Source organism: Lissotriton vulgaris, chromosome 1_1, assembly GCF_964263255.1.
Source record: "Lissotriton vulgaris chromosome 1_1, aLisVul1.2, whole genome shotgun sequence".
NCBI classification, from domain to species: domain Eukaryota; kingdom Metazoa; phylum Chordata; class Amphibia; order Caudata; family Salamandridae; genus Lissotriton; species Lissotriton vulgaris.
In genome coordinates this window covers 2,047,502,547-2,047,524,155 of record NC_141685.1, presented here as the reverse complement: position 1 = coordinate 2,047,524,155, position 21,609 = coordinate 2,047,502,547, and the positions used below count along the sequence as shown (strand labels likewise).

The following is a 21,609-nucleotide window of genomic DNA, read 5'->3' as shown; positions in this document are numbered from 1 at the left end:
GACACCGGAGTACAGTGCGTTGCTATTGTTGAGTCTGTTGGTGATTAGTGCGTGGGTGACCGTCTTTTGTGATCCTGTGGGGATCTGTGATGTGGCTACAGTGGGGTATGCCAAGGGCTAGTCTGGCTGCAGCGTTTTGAATGTTCTGTAGTTTCCTGAGCTGTTTTATGGGTGACACCGGAGTACAGTGCGATGCTATTGTTGAGTCTGTTGGTGATTGGTGCGTGGGTGACCGTCTTTTGTGATCCTGTGGGTATCCATCTGAATGTCTTTCAAAGCATGCAGAGCATGTGTAAGCAGGATGAGGATAAGGTGTTGATCTGGTGGTTCATTGTGAGTGAGGAATCCAGTATGATGCCAAGGTTACATGCAATGTCTGTGGGTATAGGAGGGGTTCCCAGTGTGGTGGCCATCAGGAGTCATCCCAGGTTGAGGGGGTGGGTCCCAGGATGAATACTTTGGTGTAGTCTGAGTAGAGCTTGAGGCAGTTATCTTTCATCCAAGTGGCAACAACCTTTATCCCGCTGTGAAAGTTGATTCTAGCAGCTGTGGATGCGTTGGAGAGAGAGAGTATCAGCTGGGTATGTTCGGCGTAGTGGACGATGTTGAGTCCGTGGTTACTGACTATGGCCGCAAGGGGGTCATGTAGACTTTAAAGAGGTTTGGGCTCAGGGAGGAGCCCTGAGGCACTTCACAGCTGATCTCTGTAGGTTCTGGTTTCAGCCAGTAAGGAAGAAGTGGATCCAGTCCAGGGCCTTGTTCAGGGTGCTGGCGTTGAGGAGTCTCGTGATTAGTTTGAATTGGAAGACAGTATTGAAGGCGGCCGAGAGGTCCAGTAGGATAAGGGCTGTGGTTTCGCCTTGCTCTTCAGCATGTGCATCTGTCTCCTTCCAAAGACCACTGTCAAACACAATCTTGTCTTAGACTCCTGTCATATAATTCTAGTGACATACAACACTATCTATGCGACAACAACAAGAAAAATGAGCACCTTCTTCTGGAAAGCTGCCTGTCCACGACTGAATAATGGAGTTATTCAGAAGTACTGGGCCAATTCCATAAATCTTCTTTAATACTCTTTAAGAGAGAGATCTTGATTCTAAATAGAGCGCTGTAAAAGTACCAGTATGCATCCAAAGTGTTCTTCTGCAAGTGATTTCCACATCGTTTACTGACTGAAACCATTGGTTAAAACATTGGCTGCCATGCATGCCCTCCCATTGCAGAGGCAAGTAAGATGGATCGCAAGCATGTAATAATGAATTAATAAAACTAATTACATACCGTCAGGGCATAGGTAAGACCCAATCCCACAAGCCCAGAGCTGAGGTCATTCCGTATTGATGCAACAGCAGCTGTGAGAACTATGCATGCTCCTAAATAATCCTATGGAGATAAAAAAAAAATAACAAATGCATTAGGTACTGAAAATAAACTTTCTGTTTACTATCAATTTACCTTAAAATATCAACATTGACAAACAGGATTAACAAATAACTTTAGATTCAACACTTAAAAATTCTAGGCTTTTACCAGCGCCAGGACATCTGCCACTCGTGCATTTATTTAACTGTTAATTTTATTTTATTTTACATAGATAACACATGGAGTGTCACCCTATCTCTATGCCAAAGTGCTCCCCAAGAAATAAAGTATATTTTGTCAGGTGTAAAATAAACCTATAATTGCAATGTTTTCTGCGACTGTGGTCAGAGTCATAAGAGGATGAGTTGTATAGCAACAGATTTTTTTTGCTCTATGCATAAACATGAAGATTTGCCGACTTATACCTAATTAACTCAGTTAGACGAATAGGGTAATCAGGCGCTCATATAGTATTCACAACTCCTTAAATAGCAATTACAACTATCATGCGGTGCATCCAAAAGTGGGACAATCCACCCTAATTCCCCGAGATTCAATCAGAGATTGAGCAAACAATTAACAATTTCTGAAGCACAGGCATCTTATAACAAAGTCAATACAATAGTGTAAAAGAAAAAGAAAAGTAGTAGATTGGGCTTTTGTTTCTTCTTTAATGTAAGAGGGTCTTCCGCTCCCTTAAGCCAACGCATTTCGTCGTTTATGGGTATGACCCTATGAATTCCTCAGGGCTTATAAATTCTTCCAGATCTGTGTCTTTGAATAAGGTACTCTCGAAATATTATATCCCAATACCAACCAGTAACGTAAAGTATTCCAAGTTAATAATTAATGTCAACAACCGGCCCCCAACAAAGTAGTAGCGTTGTCTTTGAAGTGAAAATTCTCCATTTCAATTTCAATATCCTGAGTTTGAGACAACGGAGACAATAACTCCAATGAATATAGCAGGTCCCTGAAGTGCGTGGCAACCTGTGAACGTAGCAGCCGCATCCGGATACAGGTGGAAGACCCCGACTTATTCCTAACCCCGATCTGCCCATGCAAGTTAAAAATTATAGTGCAATGCCCTCCTATTCCACAGATTTGCAAAGAACCGTTAAAATAAGAGGCTAGGAAACAAAGGGGCTCATTTACAAGCCCATTGCGCTGCCGGTGCGGCACTTTTTTAGAGGCACTGGCAGCGCAGTGTGCCAGCCCATACTTACAAGGCCACGTAATGTCACCCTGCCTGACTTTGAAGGACCTTTTAAATATGGGCCATTTTCATGCATTACTCTGCGTGAAACGGGCGTTCTATGGGTGTTGCTGTAGATGTTTACCACGCAACACCGGTTCATGGATGTAACTGGACGAGTTCCCACGCAACATCCATGGGGGGGGGCTCATTTATAAGCCCATTTCCCCGCCGGCACATCACTTTTTTAGATGCACCGATGGAGCAGTGTGCCTTCCCATATTTACAAAGCCATGTAAAGTCACCCTGTGTGACATTTCAAGGCCTTGTAAATATGGACCTCTTTCAGGCATTACTCTGCGTGAAAGGGACATTCCATGGGTGCTGCTGTGGGTGTTCCCACGCAACATGCATGGCACCTGACACATTCCCAGATTTACAAAGTGTCGTAAGCGCAACCAGGAGAAATACTTTTATTTCCTCTCATTTTTTGCTCTTTCTTCGTGTGCTGCATGCTGCAGCACACATAGAAGGAGCAAAACACCATTAATGCTTGTTCCTGCACAATAACAATCATCCCTGAACACACTCTTGCAATGGTGCAACTAACCCACCAGCCTCCATACGCTACTACATACTGAATTATTACTACCAATGTAGAGAAATGTATAAAAGAAAAATTATTTTTTCCAATTGCTATGTTGATTTCTCAAGCCTGTTACTGTTTGAATATGCAAAATAAAACACAAATAGATTAAAAAAACAAAAAAACATCCCTGTAACACAGGCACCCTTGCAACATGGAGCAAGTGTGTCTGGGTTGGCGCCCGGCTGCAGTTTGTGTGCCGGCGAAATGGAGGACAGCAATGCGCTGTATCTTGTAGATACAGTACAATCCTACCCTTTTATTTCGACACACGGCAGCGCAGTAGGAAGGCTTGCTGCTCTGTCATGCATCAAAATATAGTAAATGGAGCCTAACCTCTTTAGCATAAAGAATAAAAGCAGCCTGGTAGTACTCCTTATGCTAGTAACGTGCCAACTTCTCTATGAAACAGTCATCACTCCACACAGCTGTCAGAGGCCTAAAGAAAGAGGCTGGCCCCCACGCATTGCTACCAGAAGGCAGCACTAGGAACCATTTAAAACCACCCTCTTTTTTATGCTTTATATTTGAATTCACTACCTAATTATCAAAAGTATAGGCATCCAAGGTTTACTGTTGATTAATTAAATGAATAACAATATAATAAGATCCAATGATAAGATATATAAAATCCTCCAGTTTGTGAAGTTCATCTATTAAACCCATTTTCAACCAGTTAATTCCGTAAACCTTGACTCCTAAACATGAATGGCTGCTCTGCCCTAGATCGCCGAATGGCCATATGCTTTTTGATCCTTACCAGTTCCCCTCTTTTCAAAGCACTCTCATGTGATGAAACAATATTTAACAAATGTCTAAATATATTGTGGATTCATTATACTACTATTAATATTATAGTTCTAAGAATGTTGACCATAAACAGAAACAATAAAAGCTACCAATATATTTTTGTCAGAGCTGTCAAGGACGAGAAATGGTCTGAAAGATGCAAGGCAAGAGCCCTGACCTGGCCATTTGAAAAATTCAGACTCTACAATACTCCCAAAACATTTTCGGGTAGAATGCTGTATATCCAGATACTGTCCTCAAATGCCAGGTAAAGCACGGTGGACCAAGGTACTGTCATTATCTGCCAGGTGCGCAATTTCAAATTCTTTTGTATTTCTCAAAATGCCAGGTTTATTCCTACATGTGCATCTACAGCCCATAAATTCCCACTTCAGATTATACATTTTACAACGGCTCCATACCTCGTTGCAGAGCCATCAGAGCCCTAACACAACTTTAGATAGCAGGTACAGACACCACATGCTATGTACCTCCTTATACATCACATATACAGTTACTGCTTTCTTAATTCAGCGGCGGCCCATCCATTAGGGCGGAGGACCGTCGCCTCCCCACGAAATCCCTCGAATAAAAAGATAATAAAACAGGTTTTCAACCCGTTTTACTATTGTTTTCTTTGAATCCCCCTGGAAGTGCCCCCAGGACTCTGACGAGTCTTGGGGGCAGGTCCAGGGGAAGGACACTGCTGGTAGGGGAATGATGGGCACTGTTACAGACCGTCCAAACGTGTTGCTGGGGCTGGAGAGGGCAGGCACAGGCTTTCAGCCTGCCTGGGAGTGCAAGTTGACAGTGCTCAGGCCAATCCTGACACTGCTTTAATGCTGCTTCAGGATCATCCACACTGCAGTCTGGGAAGAAGAATGGAAGAGCGCAATACGGTGGGTGGCAGCATTCAGATTAGTTATTTATTTAATCTTTTTTTTTTTGTCGCCGAATTCCCCACCCCTCCTCACCTCCCTCCTCTGGCCCGCCCCGATACTTTGGCAGCGGACAAGCCGCTAGTGTTTCTTATACCTGTTTTAATAGTAAATCCATATAGAGCTCTGTGTTTTACATAGCTGCAGCCATCATATATATCCAATTACAGTCTAATATAAGCAAGCACTGACATCCTAGGTCAGGTACAGCCATTGTATGCCAGCTACAGCCACTGTATGTCAAAGTATTGCCATCTTAGGCTGGGCCTTGCCTCAGATGTACGGCTGTAATTATACATACACCCAGTAAGACAATATTCTATCTACATCAACCTCTGTCCAGGTTTGGAATGAATTATCTTGAAACCAGCAGATAAGGGCGGGGCCACGGTAATTCTGGACTCAGAGACTTACCGGTTGGGGTGTATCAGCTTACTATCCGATCCGAGGACCTATCGAAAATTGACAGAGGACCTCACCGACTCGGTCACAAGGGAGATCACGACTGTGGTGGAAGAAGCCAGAATAAACGATTGGATCACGGGACATGAAGTGGAGTTTTTAATCAACAAACAACTGAAGACTCCGTATTTTTATATGCTGCCAAAAATTCACAAAGCAGTGAGACCCCCTCCTGGAAGACCAATTGTCTCCGGGATGAGGTCCCTACTGGAGCCCTTTTCGCAGTTCTGCGATTTTTTCCAGAAACCTATGGTTCAGAAATTTCCCACCTATCTGATGGACACCTTGGACATCTTGAATCTGTTAAAGGATGTCCCGTTTGACCCAGGCACTGAATTCCTTATAGGGCTTTATATAGAGGCCCTATATACCAACATCTCTCAATTGGAAACACTCAGGATGTTGGAGACACTGCTATTTGAGGGAGAATGGCCCTATAAAACACCACAAGCCCTTATTCTACAACTAGCTGAGATAGCCCTCACTAAAAACTTTTTTGAATTTGAGGGGGGCATGTACCTCCAAACCCATGGAACATCAATGGGGAGTGTGTTTGCCCCCAGTTTGGCTGGGTTATACGTAGGGGCCTTTGAAAACGTGACAGTTTTGGATACGGACTGCCCTTGGACTCCACAACTGAGGATGGCGCGACGTTATATTGATGACGTCTTGGTGATCTGGAGAGGCGACAGAACATCAGTCGACCGGTATTTAGAGTGGTTAAATGACAAAAATCCATTCCTCCATTTCAACTCGACCATCACTAAAACCAGCCTCCGCTTCCTGGACCTAGTGATAGAGCCTAATGAGGCTGAACGATGAGATCCTGTGGCAGTCATTGGGCAGACAGTAGAGACTTACTCTTGAGGGGACTTAGATATAATAGGTACCCACAGTACATCTTTTACGTGCACTACCCGTCCTCCAAAATCTCCTGCTCTGAATGCTATTTCCTTAGATACCAGTCACAAACGATTTTTATGAAACCAACGGTGGGGTTTTAATGACGGAATTGCACCAACATCAGCATACTATGGTGTAATTTGAGGTATAAACACCTGCGATCATGCCTTCATGTGTGCGTTGCAATGATTACACATCTGGCACACAAGGGGAATGAAAAGGACCACTATGGCCTAATTACACTTTTCACCACACTTAGGTGCTTCCTCATGGTGCGTGATGACCGGTACGTCTTGTGCCACCCTCCTCCACCTATAACAGTATTATTCTTAGGCACCAACCAAAAACAGGTTTCCTATTATTTTTTGATGAAACCGAATTCGGATTCGCACTAACAACAGTATACTATGGTGGAATTTTGGGTATAAACATATTCTATCACCCTATCATTTGCGCGTTACTATAATTATTCCGCCAACACACAAGCGCACTAACATCAGTATACTATGGTGGAAGTTTGTGTATAAGCTCATTCTATCACCCCATCATGTGCGCTTTACCATAATTACACCGCTGACACACAAGGGGAATGCAAGGAATGCTATGGCGAAACTACACGTTCCATCATCCTGAGGCGTTTCCCGACGGTGCGTGATGATGTCCTGGGCGGGACCGTCAGATCACGTGTGGTGCGAGCCAGCCCGTTTCAGGAAGTAAACAGCCTTCTTAAGAGCCAGAAGATGTCTCGGACGCCGTCTTCATGGTGATCCGGACAACAGGCAGATACGGCAGGGCAGGCCCACGGAACAGTAAGGAAATGAGATATAGGGGGAAGGGGCACCTCTGTGAACTACGAGCGACGCCAGAGGGCGCCGCGGCATTATGTTGTTGCGAGGAACACGGATTACACTATCAGTCCGACATTGATGGAGAGGGGTCTATGGCCATTTCCTTTTCCTTTTTCTTTCTTTGTGATGCAGATTGTGTTCCCGGGATACCCTCCTGACGGACACCAGTTCGAGTTTATATACCATATAACTCGGTGAGTACTAATGTGGGCATAGTTGACCACGCCCGATTTTTAATAACGAGAGAGGGAGGGGTGTGACTAAGGGAAGAGACGAGGTGATACCTGGAGTGTGTGTGTGTACATATGCAGCAGTGGTGGTCCTTCTAAAACAAACAGAAGTAATACCATTTAAAACGTGTTTTTAACTCGGATACTCAAGGGACCATTTGCAAACCCGGGTAGAGAGTTGAGAGGGTGCATTTATACGCCTCTGACCACACAGTGAACTCAAAGAGATATTTTTAATGTATAAGGAGGAAAGGAGATTACCTGGGAGTGTAGCATGTCTATACCATCTCCTTTCCTTTCTAGTTAATGTTCTCCCTGACTATTGGGAACATTCACTTCACGTGACGAGAAGGGCCAGGATCCTATTAGACTGGCTCTGACTTCGGGGCACACTAACCGAAATACGGTGGGGCCAGAAGTGGTACTGAAAGCGACATCAGTCCTGAAGAAGACCAGGGTGACCTTTTGAGACACAGTAAGTCGGTTGAAACATGTTGACCATAGCAGTACCAGGAGGGAAGTCTTGAGAAGCCTTATCTTCTTATCAAGACATTACCCATCCTTGTTCTTTTTAATCCTGGTGGAGGAACCTTTGAATAAAATGTGTGGGTTGGTATCCTTAAACCGGTTTTAATTATTTCCCATTAACTGCACTTTTTGTCGCATCACTACTTTCAGTCACTTGGTGATTTGCACTGCTTCATCACTTTTGTATGTACACGTGTATTATGTGTTGAGTTCTGTGGTTCTACTTTGTTTTGTGTGGAATTTATTATTTTTCCCCCTCCCTTATGCTCCGTCCTGATTGTGGCTACACCAGGGCCTATTGTAAGCAGGCCCTATGATGAAGCATGTCACACACTTCGGTGTGTGAGTGAGGGCAGTTTTTTCAAACAGATGAGTTTGTCTAGTTTGTTATATGTTAAGTCTCGCGCTCTCTACCTCCACGTTGTGTGTTTACTTGAGACTTTATGGGGGTTCGGGTGGTAGAGTTTATTTTAGACCCTCTCCCCTTCTATGTGTAAAGTGCTACTGGTCCTTCTACATTTTTCGCACCAAATACTGAAATGTGCAAAGATATCATTAACTTTGGCAATGTGGTCCTCTCAGAGGTTGATAACTTTCATTAATCAGAAGAGATTTGTGAAATTCAATATATTTAAATAACAGTGTCAGGCACTGCACACTTTACAGAAACTTATGGATGTAGCTAAAGAGCTTGCTGACTACAATAGTGAGAAGTGGAAAATAATTTGCTTATTCAAATAATTGAGATTCCAGCATTGCTGCCATCTACACCCTCCCTAAAACACCTAAAAATGACACCAACCCTCCTGCTGCCTCTTAGTTGCAAGCTGTGTCTATTCTCCAGCCGCTGAACAAACGAGTTGACTCTTTTATCAAACCTTTTGTGTCAGTGATAGCACATCAGTGATTAATAATCTAGAGAGTCATTCTTTTCACATTAATACATATTTGCTTCTCATAATAGACATTGGGAACCTATACACTCATGGACATATTTACAATATTTTGGCATAGGGCAGCGCCGCAAGCCTTCTAGCTGCACAGTTTGTATCTACAAACTATGGTGCATTCCTGACCTTTCTACTAGCACACAAACTGCATTAAAGCGCCAATGCAGATACCCTTCCACATTGGTACAGGGGTGTCTGTGTTGTTGGCATGATTGTTTCCTGCACAAAAGCAATCAAAGGATTCTATGTGTGCTGCAGAACGAGGAGAAAAATATACATTCTTTCTCATTATGTCTCTTTTGGAAAGGCGTTAGTTGTTGTGCTTCCCCAGATTTAGGCTCTGTTGTAAATCTGGGACATTGTTAAAAGCCATTGGTGTTGCATTGGAACACCTACAGCAACACCCATGAAACCCCCCTTCCATGCAGAGTAAGGCATTGCCTAACTCCTTATATACAAGGCCATGAAAAGCCACACATGAGTGGCTTTGCGTGGTCTTGTAAATATGGGCCAGCACACTGTGCCACCTAAAGTGATGCTCCGGTGGCAAACAAAAGTGCCGCAGGGGCATTGTAAACATTCCACTCATTTTCCCCAGAATGAGGTTCACACTTCCCACACCAACCATGAATCAAGGGTTCGCACCCAAGGCCAATGCATTGAAAGCAATTTTTGGTCCAAATATAGTGAACCGGTATGTTGCAGATTTTGAGGACCATTTCATATATCATGACAGTAACCCTTTTAAATACAATATTTTGAAATTGATTTCCTAGGTGTGTATGATATCCAGAGGGAACGATGAACAATGTAAATACTTTGACTGGCTTAATTAAAAAAACTCTAATCTCGTTTTTACGTTGAACTATCACAAGACGTTTTCCAAATTGTACTAAAAGACAACTTTAGGAATGCCGGAACTTCATGCTAAAAGTTACCCGTACAGGCTGCACAAGAGATTGTGGTTGTGTGCTTGGTACAATGATCACCAGGCTCTGCTTCAAGTTCAACCTGTGAAAAAGACACTTCAGTTGATTGTGTGTCAAATTTTGACACTATGGCCAACAAAATCAAATAGATCATTCCGAGAGAGTGGTATATTTTGAATAATGGTATATTCCATTTTGAGAAACTGATGTTAACCTGTAAGAAGGCCCACAGAAAACCAAAGAAATTCCGCAGTGATAGTTATACCTATGCTAAGAAACTATAACTTGTGGCCTAAAGTTACTTAACAGCACACATTATAGTTTATTCAGATAAGTATAAATATAAGTATAACTATATTGAGCATCCGAAGAGGCCCACGAGGCTCCCAGGTCTGACTCTGACTCCCCCACACATACCATATTACAGATAAGACTCCCTCCCAGCAAGAGAGGATCTGGTCTGGCTCAAACAGAGTCTAGAATCTGACTCCACCCTCCTTGTGCCTAAAGCAACAGAAACTAACAGAGGACTGCCGTAGCTATCTCCTCTACTTTGGCGGCCATTTTGGAGTGGTCTGACCCTATCTCCCATCTCTCCTAATCTCAATTACCGAGTAGCTACCGTTTATTGCAGTATTATACCTCCACATGTACTTAATGCACTAACGGATACCTCATATACTTTTGGCTGCTCACTAGGGGCTTCTCTGACTCCTGCTGCTTTTCCTTTGCACATCTATTATGTATATATACTCTGACCTAGTATATCATTAATATTATACTCCTTTATATATATTACACCCCTCGCACTTTCAATATAGTATTGCACTGTTAACTACCTCATATCTCTAAAAAAAAAAAAACTACATATCTCCTCACTCTGTACACGTGTATCTTGTTCCAGTGTAGCACTAATATTACACCTCTAGACTATCCACTGTTATAAGCTGTACCCTTCTTCCTCTATCCCAGTACTGCACCGACTGCTACCTCATACTCTTATCATTACTATTACTATGCTACCTCATACTTGTATTTTTACTATTAGTGTGTTTATATCTATGCTACGTCGTCTCCCTTCACATATTATTATTACTATTAGTGTGTTTATATCTATGCTACATCGTCTCCCTTCGCATATTTCTGTCTCCATCCTGTGCGGTAAGGTGAACCCATTCCACTCCGCTCCTTGGACTGCACCAATTAACACCTCCTACTTCCTGTTTTCGTTGTATTTTGAGTCTGATTGTGTTTATTGTATTTAGATTTTGATTTTGACCATGTTTTACAACGACTGCTGAATCTGATAGTGATTATTGTATTTAGATACAGTGATTTAGACTTAGATACATGCTACCTCATATCTTTTCTTAGACGCTACCTCATATCCCTTTTGGATGCTCTCTAGTGTCACTTATAACGCCCTAGCTCCTACACCCAACTCTACAGCCTCTAAAATGGAGCGCAGCGGCAAGCACACTTTTAGAATTAACTACCCCTCCACCCTCACCAAAAAAGCCATTAAACGTTTTAAACATAACTTCATGAGGTCGCACCCTGAAACACCCTTTGCCGACACCTACTTTTCACCGGGCAATGGAGCCATGAAAACAGATATCATCTTCCACACTTCACGCAGAGCCCAATGGAAAAAAGCGTTCCTAACCCTACTTACCGTCTCCTCCACCAGGAAAACAACTCATGGCCTAACTCTCTCTATCACACCTTCCCACCTATTCCCTGGCAGGACTACCATTACTATCTATAACAACGGGATTGTCCTTATTCAATCCACGGACAAGAACCTGGAACTACTAGACAACCTATTCCCCAAGTTCAAAGAGCACCTCTCCAATCCGCGGACCCCCACCCTGATCTCCACCAGCACCATCACCCCTGACTTCGCAGCCCCCACCTACAACACCTCTACCCCCAGCACCCCAGTAAATAGCCCACCCGCTGTTAACACCCCACATTCCCCAAGGACAGACTCCCCCAGCACCCCAGTAAATGGCCCCCCCACTCACATCCCCTCTATCCCTCTCCTCCCTGACATAACAACCCACACCCGCAACACGCCACCTGTACACACCACCGCTCGGAGTTTATCCACCCTCCCCTCCCATCCCCCCCACGACAGACGCCACCCCCTCCCCAGCTCCCTCCCCACTCTCACCCGCGACACTCCCACACCTGACAAAATAACTCTCACCCACAACACGCCACCATCTGATAACATCACCACTCTAAGCCTATCCACCCCCCCTCCCATACCCCCTACGGCGAACACCTTTTGCCCCCCAGCCCCCTCCCTACTCCCACCCACGACACTCACACCCTCCCAACAACACACACAGAACATACCACCTCTCCTACCTTAGCATCCCCCTCTCTCCCACTGCCTACTCTCAGCCCTCACTACCCTCCGGTCTCCCCCACTGTCTTCGGCCTTCACTCACTCTTCCACTCACCGGCTCCCTCTCCCACTGGCAGCACTACCTATGCCTCCCACCCACCGCCATCACCGCCTGCTTCACTTACACCCCCCGCCAACAACGCCATTATATCCCCCCCTTCGATTCCCTGCCCGCTTTCTAGTTCACTACACACCACCTTCGCCATCCCCAATGCTCCCCCTGACCAGACTTTACCCACCCTCCAACAAGTCAAAGAGGATATTCTACAAATCAAAAAAGATGTCCGCGCAATCAAAGACCTGCTCTCATCACAGCCCAGTCCTCCTCCCATCATCCCTCTACCCTACAAAGGACGCACCCGCCCTACATACCCTCGCCTCCAACGACACCCGCGCTGGCCGACTATCCCCGTTCGCAACAACTCCCACCGCCCCCGCCGTGTCCCCAACCCACTGTCGGACCGCGACCTATGCTCACTACTACGCTCTTATGGCTCGGGTCCGGTAAAACACATACCCAGCACACACATCCCCATACCCACTATTCTTACAAACCCTCTGAGGCTCCCAACACTCAACAACAGAGGTTCCGTCCCTAACAACCTCAGAAAAGTTCCCCTCACTCTAGAAAGCTTGACCACCCCTCTCTCTCCCAAACTCAAATGCATCCTACTCAACTGCAGATCGGCCCAGATACACTCCTCCGACATCGCAGATCTCGTCTCAGATAGGGATCTGGACCTAGCCATTCTAACAGAAACTTGGCTCACTGAAGCCTCTACTCCGATTATGGACATACTAGTCCCCCCCAACTATCACATCATTAGGTTAGACAGGTCTTCAGACAAGACGGGCGGGGGAATTGCATGCATTTTTAAAAGCAACCTCTCCGTTACTAAAGTCACCTCCCCCTCCCTCTCCTCCTGTGAACTCCTCTGCCTCGACATTACCAGCGAGGGCAAACAAGTTTGTGCTCTACATCTCATCTATCACCCGCCTGGTGACAATCTCATATTCACCCAACAACTCATGGACATGATCACTTCCAATGCCGGTCGGCAGACCACCCAAGTCTACCTGGGTGACTTCAATCTCCACTGGAACGACCAGAAAGACACAGTGGTAAACAGTCTCAAAACTTTCCTTAATGCACTTGACCTCACCCAAATATGCGATAGACCAACACACGACAAAGGCGCGATACTTGATCTCATCATTGCCAAAGAGAATTCTACACAACTGGAGACGATTCTACCCTGCGACTGGTCAGATCACCACATTATCACCTTCTTTATCAATGAAAAAGTTAAACCTAACCCAACTCAACCAATCAAATCCAAAACATGGAAAAGGGACATGAAGAATCTCAACGCCTCTACTCTGCCTCCCCACATCGGCAATCTGCTCCTTCCCCCTTCAGGTGCCACGGATGTTCAATCACTGACTGACCACTACCTTGAATCTATGAATACATTAGTCAATGAAGTCGCCCCACTGCAACTGAAGAGAGTCTCCACCAAAACTTCTAACCCCTGGTATGACGACAGACTCAACGACGACAGGCGTTCGATGCGAATGGCAGAGCGCAATTGGAGAGCGGACCCCTCAGCACTGCACCTCAAAAGGCTCAAAAACAAGAGAAATGCCTACTTCAGGAAAATAAAGCGCACAAAATTGGACTTCTTCAGCCGCCAATTGGACCAAGCAAAAAACAGGCCAAGAAAACTCTTCGAACTAATCAAAACTCAAACAAAGGCACAACCCCTACAATCAAGTAGCACAACAAGCGACACCCCACACTGTGAAGACTTCTCTGCTTTCTTTAAGCTAAAGACTGACAACATAAGAAATGACCTCATCATGGATGTAAGCCGATTCCCCAACCACACAAGAATGGCTAACACTCAACCTAAAAACATGGCTTCCTGGCAGTACTTCGATACTTACTCGGAAGAAGCAATACACAAACTGCTCTGCACCTTGAAGCCCTCTAACCACCACACAGACCCTCTACCTGCTAATGCTGTAAAAGACTTCATCCCCTTGCTCCTCCCTCTCTGGACCAAAATCATCAACTGCTCCCTGCAACAAGGCCTCATTCCGGACTCCCTCAAGGTGGGGCAAGTCACACCTATACTCAAGAAACCTACAGCTGATCCGACTGACCTAAACAATTACCGACCCATCACCAATATCCCCACCCTGGCCAAACTGCTGGAGAAATGTGTCCAACTCCAACTAACAAGACACATTGACCAATTTGACCTCCTCAATTCTCATCAATCAGGATTCCGAGCGAAACATAGCACGGAAACAGCTATGACACACATAATTGATGACGCCCTCCAAATTCTTGATCGCAATGAATCCTGTCTCCTCATCCTTCTTGACCTCTCGTCAGCATTTGACACGGTCAAACATGAGAACCTGCTGGAACTGCTAAGCACTAGAATGGGTCTATCAGGAACGGTTCTCAAATGGTTTTCGTCCTTCCTACACAACCGATCTCAGAAGTTCAAGATCGATAATGTGCTATCTTCACCTGTGCCTGCGGATCTAGGTGTTCCACAAGGATCCTCCCTCTCCCCCACTTTGTTCAACCTCGTCATGGAACCGCTCGCCACCTTGCTCCAAGCTTCTAATGTCCAATTCCATATGTACGCCGACGACACACAACTGTACCTAAAGCTTCAATCTCCGGAAGATATCAAACATCTGAACTCCACGCTTATTAACACTCAATCTTGGCTAGCCGATAATCACCTCAAACTAAATGCTCTGAAAACTGAGTTCCTTCTCATCTCACCCCCGGCGAAAATTTCCACCACCCAAACATGGCTCAACAACCTAACAGCACTCAATGTCCAACCCACCATCGTGGACTCAGCGAAATCCCTAGGCATCACACTGGACGCCAAGCTCAACATGCAGCAACACATCAGCAAAGCCACAAAAGCAGCTAATTTCCAAATAAACACACTGAGGAAAATCAAACCCTTCCTTCCGACTGAAGACTTCCGAACTGCTGTACAAGCGTTAGTCATCCCTCGAATCGACTACGGAATTGTGACCCTCAGCGGACTCCCGCTATCCACAACAGCACCCTTAAGAGCCTCTCTGAACGCTGCCGCAAGACTCATTACTGGCTCAAGAAAACATTCCCATATTTCCCCAGATTTAAAGTCCCTAAAATGGCTGCCGTTTGAAGCCAGAATACAACTAAAAATTGCAGTTATGACACACGCGGCCGTGCACCACAATGCACCCAACTACCTCGCTCAAAAATTGTCCATATCAGGAGGTTCGAGGTCCAATAGAAGCTCAAAAAATCTACTCCTGAAACCCCGTAGATTCAGGAAAGAGAAAACCTACAAGCGCTCCTTCTCAGGAATGGCACCCAGGATCTGGAATGCGCTCCCGCCTGAAACTAGGCGTATCTCCTCCGCTGCACTCTTCAAGAAAGAGGTGAAAACCATCCTTCTGGCCAAGATCTCCTGAACCTTATAGGTAGTGGATCAGAGACTCTACATTGCCTTGTATCAATGCTCACCTTGTCCTTTGGCATTATACCTCTACTTGATGGTGACACTACTACGCCTCTTTCGTCCTACCGACCAATATATGAGACACATTGGGTCACTGATTCACCCTCCCGATGCCCTCACTCAGTGCGCTCTCTATACTAAAACACTGGTATAAGCCTGCCACACACCCAAGGTGTACCTGAACACCTATGTAATGGGATCCATGACTTGTGCCGTTTTATTACCTGTTCACCTGACTGTATATTGATATGTTTTATGTATTTTATTTTATTATTATCCTTTCATGTTAGTGACTACTACATTGCTCCCATTACCTCTGTTCTTTCCTACTGCCCCTACCCTGCCATTGTGAAGCGCTCTGATATCTGTAAGGATCTTGTTCGCGCTATATAAAACTTTGAATAAATAAATAAATAAATAAATAAATATATTGCTGAATTTCAAGGGGTACAATGTCAACTTAAGTATAACGTCCCTGTAACCTCTGGGTTTTTTTTCTGTGAATTTCTATGTTTTTTAAACATAAAATAATATGTAATTACCGTATGTTAATGCAACCATCATCGCACACGCATGGTCTTAGGTCGTGTGCGGCGGGGTTGACCATAAGGCAACCAGGCCCTGCGGCCAACCCTGTGGCCACCCAGACAATGCCCGGGCCCCAGGGACCTCCATCTCCACTGCGCTTTTATTTTTTAAATGTGAGGTGGGTGTGCGGCCCTCCGTGGGTCCCAGAGTCCACCACCTCTCCAGGCAAAATATATCTATTAATGTCGGAGGGGAGTGCAGCCTCCTCCCTGGACTCATTTGGCCCTAGGGACCCCATCCCCAGAGTCCTGGCCACAAACAGATGAGGAGTGCCGAGCGCCCACTTCCCCCAGAGGTTTTCATCCCCCAGGGTCCAACTTTAAAATGTATTTTTTTTTTAAAGGGAGGGGGCCCTCCCTGGGCCGATTTCGGCACTGTGGACCCCATCCTGCAGAGCCAAGCCAAGCCATGTCTCCTGAGTGCACCCAGTGTGCTATGGGACTGTGGGGGGAGCCTTAAGGCACCAGCAGTTCCAGCAGGGTCAATCAATCAATCAGAGTACGTATAAGGCAATGTTACTTACCCGTTAGGGTCTCTAGGCGCTGAGTGGAGGGGAGGGGTGGTGCTGCTACTGTTCGAAGAGCCAGGTCTTGAGGAGTCTTCTGAAGGCGAGTAGGTCTTGGGTCTGCAGTATGTGGGTGGGGTGGGTGTTCCAGGTCTTGGGGGTGAGGTAGGAGAAGGATCTGGTGCCGGAGATCGCATGTTGGATGCGTGGGACAGTGGCGAAGGTGAGGCTGGCTGAGCGGAACTGGCGGGTGGGGGTGTGGAAGCTGAGTCTGCTGTTCAGGTAGGCTGGTCCGGTGTTGTGGAGTGCTTTGTGTGCGTGGGTGAGGAGCTTGAAGGTGATCCTCTTGTCGATGGGGAGCCAGTGTAGGTTTCTCAGGTGGGGGTGATGTGGCTGCGGCGGGAGGCGTTGACGATCAGTCGAGGGGAGGCGTTTTGGATGGGTTGTAGTCGTTGTAGGTGCTTGGCTGGGATTCCTGCGTAGAGTGCGTTGCTGTAGTCCAGTCTGCTGCTGATGAGGGCATGTGCCACCGTTCTTTATGTTGCGGGCGGGATCCACTTGTAGATCCTGCGGAGCATGCGGAGGGTGTTGTAGCAGGAGGAGGAGACAGCGTTGACCTGTTTGGACATGGAGAGGAAGGAGTTGAGGATGAATCCTAGGTTGCGTGCATGGTCGTTGGGTGTTGGAGCTGTTCCCATCGTTGTAGGCCACCAGGAGATGTCCCAGGCTGAGGGGGTGGATCCTAGGATGAGGACCTCCGTCTTGTCCGAGTTCAGCTTCAGACGGTTGCTCCTCATCCAGTCGGCGACGGCCTTCGTTACCTCGTGAAGGTTGTTTTTGTCGGTGTGTGGGTCCTTGGTGAGGGAGATGATGAGCTGGGTGTCGTAGGCGTAGGAGATGATGTTGAGGTCATGATGTTGGGCCACATGTGCGAGGGGGCCATGTAGTCGTTGAACAGCATCGGGCTGAGGGATGAGCCTTGTGGGGCGTCGCAGATGATGTCGGTGGCTTCGTATCGGAAGTGTGGGAGGCGGACTCTCTGGGTTCTGCCTGAGAGGAAGGACGTGGTCCAGTCAAGGACCTTCTCTTGGATTCCGGCTTCTAGGAGGCGTGTCTTTTGAGTTCGATGGCATACCGTGTCGAAGGCGGCTGACAGGTCCAGGAGGATGAGGGCTGATGTTTCGCCGTTGTCTAGTTGGCACCTGATGTCGTCTGTGGAGACGATGAGGGCTGTTTCGTGCTGTGGTTGCGTCTGAATCCGGACTCAGACGTGTCCAAGATGTTGTTGTCTTCCAGGTAGCGGGCCAGTTGCATGTTGACGATTTTCTTGATGACCTTTGCCGGGAACAGGAGCAGGGAGATGTGCCAGAAGTTCTTGAGGTCCTTGTGGTCCGCTTTGGGCTTTTGTGAGGAGGGCATTGATTCCAGCGTGCTTCCGCATTTCCGGGAATGTCGCTGTTTCGAAGGAGATATTGATGACCTTCCGTAGTTGGGGTGCGATGGCTGTGTCTGCTTTGTTGATTGTGTGGTGTGGACATGGGTCTGACGGAGATCCTGAGTGGATGGAGTTCATGATCTTATGTGTCTTGTCGTAGTTGACGTTGCGACCCGGAGGTCAGGCGGTTGGCGCTGGTGGTGTTCATACGGGAGGTGGCGTCTGGCTTAGTCGGGGCGGTCGTAGTGTTGAAGCTGTCATGGATGTCAGCGATCTAGCGGTAGAAGAAGATGGCTAGTGAGTCACACAGTTCTTGTGAGGGCGGGATGTCGTTGGTGTTGGCCCTGGGGTTGGAGAGTTCCTGTACGATGCTGAAGAGCTCTTTGCTGTCGTGTGCGTTGTTGTCCAGGCGGTTTTTGAAGGAGGATCTCTTGGCTAGTCAGATGAGGTGGTGATGTCTGCTGGTGGCGTCCTTGTGGGCTGCGTGGTTGTCTGGTGTGCGTTCGTGGAGCCATGTCTTCTCCAGTTTCCGGCATGAGCGTTTGGAGGTCTGGAACTCGTGGGTGAACCAGGTGGCTCTCTTCCTGGCGTGGTTGTTGGGGTGTTTCTTGAGCGGGCGAGAGTGTTGGCGCAGTCGTTGATCCACTGTCTGAGGTTGCGGGCTGTGGTGTCTCAGGCGATCAGGGTGGCAGAGTTGGTGTTGTTGTTGTTCTCGAGGTGGAAGTTCAGGTCCCCGAGGAGGATGTAGTCCGTGGAGGCGAGTGCGTGGGTGCTGGCGAGGTCGGGGATGGAGTCGCTGAACTGAGCCCGGGGAGTCTGTAGATGAGTGTTCCTCTGAGGGTGGTGTTGGGGTCTGTGTGGATCCGGAAGTGCAGGTGTTCGGAAGTGTGGAGGGTGTCATCTGCGTGGGTGGCAAACTTGAGGGTGGACTTGTGCAGGATGGCTATTCCTCCTCCGACTCCGTTGGGCCGATCCCTACGGGTGATCTTGTAGCTGTCTGGGATGGCTATGGCGATGTCGGGTGCCGAGGAGTCGTTCCACCAGGTCTTGGTCAGGAAGGCCACGTCTGGAGCGGAGGTGTCGAGCAGATCCCAGAGCTCGACGACGTGTTTGCGTGCAGAGCGGGTGTTGAGGAGTATGCAGCGGAGGTGGTTGGGTCCAGTCCTTGGAGGTTTGGTGGTTCTGTCGCAGGTGAAGCTGCAGGTGCGGCAGGAGAAGGGTCCGTGGGGCAGTTTCGGGGTGGCCTGGAAGCAGGTGTGGTTTCGGCCGGTGTTGTGTGCGAGGAGGGTGCTGGCGTCGTAGCGGATTCTGGTGTCGTGGTGTTCGCGGGGTCCAGGGGTTCTGGTGCTGCGAGCGGTCCAGGCGCGGACGAGCGCAGACGGGCTTGCCTCTGGCGCGCCGGAGTGCAGCCCCGCAGTGGCCGCCATTTAAGGTGTGGAGGGAGGGAGGAGCAGCTGGGAGGTGGGAGCCGGGCGGCAAATGGGCATCGAGGGGGGCGGGGCCATAGGGGAGCAGCGACAGGGAACAGGCAGAGGGGCTAAAACAGAAGAGGAGAGGGGGTAGGGGGGAACGGGCCGAAGCGGGGGCAACGGAACCCTAGAGGCGCAACAAAAGAAAATACAGGCACAAAATACAGGAAGCAAAGTAATACCAATGCAAGGCAGACTGCGGGGACGAACTCACGGCGGAGTGGCGGCAGCAGCAAAGGAGCTGCAGACACTCAGGTACAGTTGTGCGGCAGTGGGGGAGTGACCTGGCCAGCAAGGGTCCTGACTCCTACAGGTAAAATTGTGGTGGGTGAAGTTAACTTGAAGGTGTGTGGTACTCAAAAGGTCTATACACAAAAATATTGTTATCGCTTGTTCATTTGCGGTGCTCTGAGGTAGGGAGATCACCCATTCCCCAATAAGAACGACAATAATATTGACTATTTTATCCTCAAGCACACGCTAAAATTATCATGCAGAAACATATTCGTGTAATAACATTAAATAACAAAATCTCCAGTTTTTTGTTTTTCTGGTATTCTTTAATTTGTTCTTAGAGACCTTGGTCTTTAGCCAACACGTGTTTCGTCGCCAAAGGAAAGTACCAGCGACTTCCTCAGGTCTGTTTTTAAGTTGCGATAGGCTTTCCTTTGAGCCGGTTTCAATTCCATCCCAGTTCCCACATTTTCTGTATGTGAGGTAAAAAGCAGACTAATCTTTTGTCAGTTGCGATTAGCTACACAGATTTTGACTCTGTAAGACTGACGATTTTGTTTAGAGTGGTCTAAGCGAGTGCGCTGTTAGTTACCAACAGGAGCCAGCATTGCCCACTCAAGCAGGGAGCTGCTTGAAATAGCAGCTTCCTGCTTGTGGAAGCAAAGTTTTCATCTGTTTCCCTGCACGCATATTTGCATTCAGGAAAACATCTGAAAACTCTGCTTTCTGCAAGCCAGAGCAGTTTGACAGCTCCGGTTTGCCGAAAGCATTGTTATGCTTGCTTTTGCTTGGAGGGAGCTGCCAGCTCCCACCAAGCAAAAGCAAACAGCTACCTCCCAAGGGTGGGCACTTTGGGAGTTGGTCCTGTGGGGGGGGGGGGGGAGGGTCCACAGGGCCATAAATGGATCCACGAGGTGAGCCATCATAAAACTTTGCCCTGGGGGAGGAGGTGGTCCACGGGGATGAGCTGGTCCCCGGGGACAGCGATCCGCGACGGACCCCGACATTAATTTATTTCAGCTCCAGGGAGGTGGCAGTCCCAGTGGCTGTAGGGGGACAGTGCGGGCCCCCTGTATTATTTTTATTTGTTTTGCCCCGGGGAGGTCGTGGTCCCTGGGGCACAAGCCCGCCCATTTGCATATATATTTTTTAGTGCCCCGGGAAAGTGTCAGCCCCTGGAGCTGTGGACTGAATTTAGGTTGATTTGTCCCAGGGAGGCAGCAGTCCCCTGGGTGGGGGTGGGCCCACTGGGACCACCTGCAAACATATTTTAAAGCACCTCCAGGAGATCACAGTCCCAGGGGCTTTCATAAGCCCATGCAGAGAGGGCTTGTGCTATCCCCGTCTTTTATATAATTGCTCATGCCCTCTGGACCTGGCCAACTTGGGAGCTAAACATTACAGAAGCACAAAAGCCCGTGCTGCAAGGGGATGTCTGGAGCGTGTCGCACTGTCAGTACGCCCCTGACAGCTTCTTTGCCTCTGTGCCCGTGTCTATAATACGGCCTGAGCACAGAGGCAAAGGAATCCCCTCATTTGCATGGGGCCACGCCCCCATGCAAATGAGGGAACATCCTCTTGAATATTATAGAATGGGCCGCACAAGCATCTGCAGCCCCGTCTGTAAAATCAAA

At 47.5% G+C, this 21,609-nt stretch overlaps 1 protein-coding gene across 4 annotated transcripts in view; it reads right to left on the bottom strand.

The window, feature by feature from the left end:
• The window catches only part of ABCC9 (ATP binding cassette subfamily C member 9), a 915,119-nt gene that overhangs the window by 164,121 nt on the left and 729,389 nt on the right, over positions 1-21,609 (bottom strand). For all 4 annotated transcript variants that reach the window (XM_086920457.1, XM_086920444.1, XM_086920437.1 and 1 more), the window contains one exon: positions 1,285-1,386. In XM_086920457.1, coding sequence (XP_086776583.1) covers positions 1,285-1,386 — 102 coding nt within the window. The remainder of the gene's footprint in view (positions 1-1,284; positions 1,387-21,609) is intronic.